Source organism: Chelonoidis abingdonii, chromosome 11 (genome assembly GCF_003597395.2).
Source record: "Chelonoidis abingdonii isolate Lonesome George chromosome 11, CheloAbing_2.0, whole genome shotgun sequence".
NCBI lineage: Eukaryota > Metazoa > Chordata > Testudines > Testudinidae > Chelonoidis > Chelonoidis abingdonii.
Genome location: NC_133779.1, coordinates 62,386,482 through 62,391,223, shown reverse-complemented (window position 1 = coordinate 62,391,223; position 4,742 = coordinate 62,386,482). Strand labels below are relative to the sequence as shown.

The 4,742-nt window shown below is 72.1% G+C and overlaps 1 protein-coding gene across 1 annotated transcript in view; it reads right to left on the bottom strand.

Annotated features, from left to right (window-relative positions):
• Positions 1 to 465: 465 nt before the first annotated feature.
• The window catches only part of ERFL (ETS repressor factor like), a 6,107-nt gene continuing 1,830 nt past the window's right edge, over positions 466 to 4,742 (bottom strand). Inside the window, exons 2-4 of the mRNA XM_032771875.1 lie at positions 3,826 to 4,060; positions 742 to 922; positions 466 to 624 (exon numbers count right to left, since the gene is read on the bottom strand). Coding sequence (XP_032627766.1) covers positions 466 to 624; positions 742 to 922; positions 3,826 to 4,060 — 575 coding nt within the window. The remainder of the gene's footprint in view (positions 625 to 741; positions 923 to 3,825; positions 4,061 to 4,742) is intronic.

Genomic DNA, 4,742 nt, shown 5'->3' with positions numbered 1-4,742 from the left:
GACTCCTGGGTTCCCTCCCTGGCTCTGGGATTGTGAGGAGAGGGGGGTCTAGGGCTTGTGCGGGGGCTGGGAGCCAGGACTCCTGGGTTCCCTCCCTGGCTCTGGGATTGTGAGGGGAGGGGGCTCTAGGGCCGGTGGGGGGGCTGGGAGCCAGGACTCCTGGGTTCTGTCCTCAGCCATGGCTGAATCAGGCTTTTTGACACCCCCACCCCATGGGGTAGCAGTCAGGCCTCCCCCCACTTTCCCATGAACCCCCTGGGGAGGAGGGGGTGCAGTCGCTCGTGGCCCCCCCAACCCGTGGCCTGCCTGCTGGAGCTGCTGTGGGGGGGCAGGGCTGGGGGAATTGGGGCCCTTGAGCTGAGACCCGACAAACTCATGTCCCTGCGTCTGAACAGCAGCCGCCGGGAGGAGCTGGAGGCTCCGTACCCCCATTTCCTGTTCCCCAGCTGAGGGGCCCCCTACCCATCAAGGCTCCCCCCCCCGCCGGCCCCAGCTCTCACCTGAGCCCAGGAAGGGGATGGCTGAGTCCAGCCGCAGCTTCTCGCTCTCGGCTTGGCGCTCGAAGAGGGGGCCGCGTCTGGGGGGGTCCCCCAGGCGGGGGCTGGAGAAGAGGGACTGAAGGGTCTGGGGTGGGGGCAGAAAGAGGGAGTGAGTCCTTGGGGGGGGACAGACACCTCCCTGTCCCCCCCAGCATCAGCATTACCCTCCACCCCCTCCCATCTCCCTGCCCCCCAGCAGTACCTCGGGGGTGAGGGGTGGGCAGTCGGGGCCGTGCGCCCCCCCGGGGCAGGGGGCCAGCAGGAAGGGGGCGCTGCCCACCTCCAGCAGCGGGTAGTTCACCAGCACCACCTTGCTGAAGTTGAACTTGTAGGTGAAGCGTTTCCCCTTCGTCTTGTGCAGGATCCGCTTGTTGTAGTAATATCTGGGGGGGGGAGGGAGAGCGTCAGTGGGGGAGGGGCCATCGCCATGCCCCCCCCGCAGTGTGGGGTCAAAGGGCAGAAAGGAGTCAACCCTGACACTGGAAGTGGGGGAGCGCCTGGTTCCCACGTGCCCTCGGGCCACCACGGACAGCCCTGGAGCGCCCCCTGCTGCCTCCCCAGCTCCCTGCAGCACAGCGCCCCCTAGCGCCCCTTGGGGCCACCACGGACAGCCCGGGAGCGCCCCCTGCTGAGCCCCGCAGCTCCCTGCAGCACAGCGCCCCCTAGCGCCCCTTGGGGCCAGCACGGACAGCCCGGGAGCGCCCCCTGCTGAGCCCCGCAGCTCCCTGCAGCACAGCGCCCCCTAGCGCCCCTTGGGGCCAGCACGGACAGCCCGGGAGCGCCCCCTGCTGAGCCCCGCAGCTCCCTGCAGCACAGCGCCCCCTAGCGCCCCTTGGGGCCAGCACGGACAGCCCGGGAGCGCCCCCTGCTGAGCCCCGCAGCTCCCTGCAGCACAGCGCCCCCTAGCGCCCCTTGGGGCCAGCACGGACAGCCCGGGAGCGCCCCCTGCTGAGCCCCGCAGCTCCCTGCAGCACAGCGCCCCCTAGCGCCCCTTGGGGCCAGCACGGACAGCCCGGGAGCGCCCCCTGCTGAGCCCCGCAGCTCCCTGCAGCACAGCGCCCCCTAGCGCCCCTTGGGGCCAGCACGGACAGCCCGGGAGCGCCCCCTGCTGAGCCCCGCAGCTCCCTGCAGCACAGCGCCCCCTAGCGCCCCTTGGGGCCAGCACGGACAGCCCGGGAGCGCCCCCTGCTGAGCCCCGCAGCTCCCTGCAGCACAGCGCCCCCTAGCGCCCCTTGGGGCCAGCACGGACAGCCCGGGAGCGCCCCCTGCTGAGCCCCGCAGCTCCCTGCAGCACAGCGCCCCCTAGCGCCCCTTGGGGCCAGCACGGACAGCCCGGGAGCGCCCCCTGCTGAGCCCCGCAGCTCCCTGCAGCACAGCGCCCCCTAGCGCCCCTTGGGGCCAGCACGGACAGCCCGGGAGCGCCCCCTGCTGAGCCCCGCAGCTCCCTGCAGCACAGCGCCCCCTAGCGCCCCTTGGGGCCAGCACGGACAGCCCGGGAGCGCCCCCTGCTGAGCCCCGCAGCTCCCTGCAGCACAGCGCCCCCTAGCGCCCCTTGGGGCCAGCACGGACAGCCCGGGAGCGCCCCCTGCTGAGCCCCGCAGCTCCCTGCAGCACAGCGCCCCCTAGCGCCCCTTGGGGCCAGCACGGACAGCCCGGGAGCGCCCCCTGCTGAGCCCCGCAGCTCCCTGCAGCACAGCGCCCCCTAGCGCCCCTTGGGGCCAGCACGGACAGCCCGGGAGCGCCCCCTGCTGAGCCCCGCAGCTCCCTGCAGCACAGCGCCCCCTAGCGCCCCTTGGGGCCAGCACGGACAGCCCGGGAGCGCCCCCTGCTGAGCCCCGCAGCTCCCTGCAGCACAGCGCCCCCTAGCGCCCCTTGGGGCCAGCACGGACAGCCCGGGAGCGCCCCCTGCTGAGCCCCGCAGCTCCCTGCAGCACAGCGCCCCCTAGCGCCCCTTGGGGCCAGCACGGACAGCCCGGGAGCGCCCCCTGCTGAGCCCCGCAGCTCCCTGCAGCACAGCGCCCCCTAGCGCCCCTTGGGGCCAGCACGGACAGCCCGGGAGCGCCCCCTGCTGAGCCCCGCAGCTCCCTGCAGCACAGCGCCCCCTAGCGCCCCTTGGGGCCAGCACGGACAGCCCGGGAGCGCCCCCTGCTGAGCCCCGCAGCTCCCTGCAGCACAGCGCCCCCTAGCGCCCCTTGGGGCCAGCACGGACAGCCCGGGAGCGCCCCCTGCTGAGCCCCGCAGCTCCCTGCAGCACAGCGCCCCCTAGCGCCCCTTGGGGCCAGCACGGACAGCCCGGGAGCGCCCCCTGCTGAGCCCCGCAGCTCCCTGCAGCACAGCGCCCCCTAGCGCCCCTTGGGGCCAGCACGGACAGCCCGGGAGCGCCCCCTGCTGAGCCCCGCAGCTCCCTGCAGCACAGCGCCCCCTAGCGCCCCTTGGGGCCAGCACGGACAGCCCGGGAGCGCCCCCTGCTGAGCCCCGCAGCTCCCTGCAGCACAGCGCCCCCTAGCGCCCCTTGGGGCCAGCACGGACAGCCCGGGAGCGCCCCCTGCTGAGACCCCACCCCCGGTCCCTGCAGCACAGCGCCCCCTAGCGCCCCTTGTGGGCAGCACGGACAGCCCGGGAGCGCCCCCTGCTGAGCCTCCCGGTCCCTGCGGCGCAGCGCCCCCTAGCGCCCCGTGGCGGCTGCACCACAGTGAGAGAGGAGCGCCCCCTGCTGGCCCCCACCTTGGCCGAGTTTATTTCCCAGCCAGGGGGCGGGTCCGAGGCCTTCAATAGAACTTAGCGGCTTATTAATATTAATACTGGAGGCGGAGTCTCAGGGAGCCCGGCCGGCCGAAGTGACTCAATGCGCCATCCCGTCTCTCAGTGGAGGGGGGGCAGCCAAGGAGCTGGGGGGGAGGGCTGGACTTATCGCTACAGACGTTACAAACATCGCTACCCACCCCCCACCGTCCTGCTTACTCCACCCCCCAATCATGGCGGGCTTCAAATAACCCTTCTCCTCCCCCCCCCGCTTATTTTATGTGTGGGGAAACTGAGGCAGGGCCCGGACAAATGCCTCAGCCTGGTCTCCCGTGGCTGAGAAAAGAACCCAGGAGTCCCGGCTCTGGAGCCGTTAACTACCGTCCCACCAACCGCCCCGCTTCGCTAGCTGGGACCTGTACGCTCCGGTGGCTGGGTGGGGGCTCAGGCGGGGGCGCGCTCCCCCTGGCTGAGGGTGCTGAGCTGAGCCTGCCCCGTCTGCTGTGCGTCTCGCTTTGGCGGGGGCTCCCCCCCAGCCGCTCACCTGAGCGCCCGGCTCAGCTTGTCGTAGTTCATGTGGGGCTTGCACTTGCGGATGCCCCACAGCCGCGCCACCTCGTCGGGGTCCTTGATGACGAACTCGCCGTAGTCGCCCTGCCAGGCGATCACGCCCTGATATTCCTCCTTCTGCAGCAGCTCCAGGATGAAGTGCCACAGCTGGATCTGCCGCGAGCCGGGGCTCGACTCGGGCTTGTAGGCCCAGTCGGGGAAGGCGAAGCCTGCGGGCAAGCGGACCCGTCAGCGCCCGCAGCGCGCCCTGGGCTCACCTTGGCTTGGAGACGTGGCGCAGGGCGCACGGGGCAGAGGAGACGGGTCCCTTCCAGCGGGGCGCAGGAGCAAAGGACACCCCCCACCCCCAACCCAGCGGGGCAGCTGAGGGTCCCCCCTCCCCACCCCTGCGCACTGGAGAGGAGCCGGATTTCGCCCCCGCCAGCCTGTCGCACGAGCTCCTCCGTACTGGGTTTGGCGGGGGAGGGGGCGAGGCGGCCCCGCTGCTGATTCCAGCCAGAACCGCCCTCCTCCGTCCTGCCAAAGTCTGTTCCGCACGGACCCCCCCCCCAGTGCCCGCTCCCCCCGCGAAGTTAGGAACCCACTTGGCTCCGGGCCCCGGGGATTGGGGGGGATGTGGGTCCGAGGTCCCAGAGAAGCATTTGGGGGGTGGGTCCCGGGCTGTGGGGGGGGGGGATGGTACCAGGTCCGAGATCCCAGCGAAGCGATGGGGGGATCCCGGGCTGTGCCTGTGTTTGGGGGATCCCTGGCTATGTGTCTGGGAGGGTCAAGGGCTGGGGGTGGGTACCGGGTCCGAGATCCCACCTAAGCGATGAAGGGGTCCCGGGCTGTGGGAGGGGGGGGTCCCCGGCTGTGGGGGGGGGGAAGGGGACCGGGTTCGCAAGCCAGGGA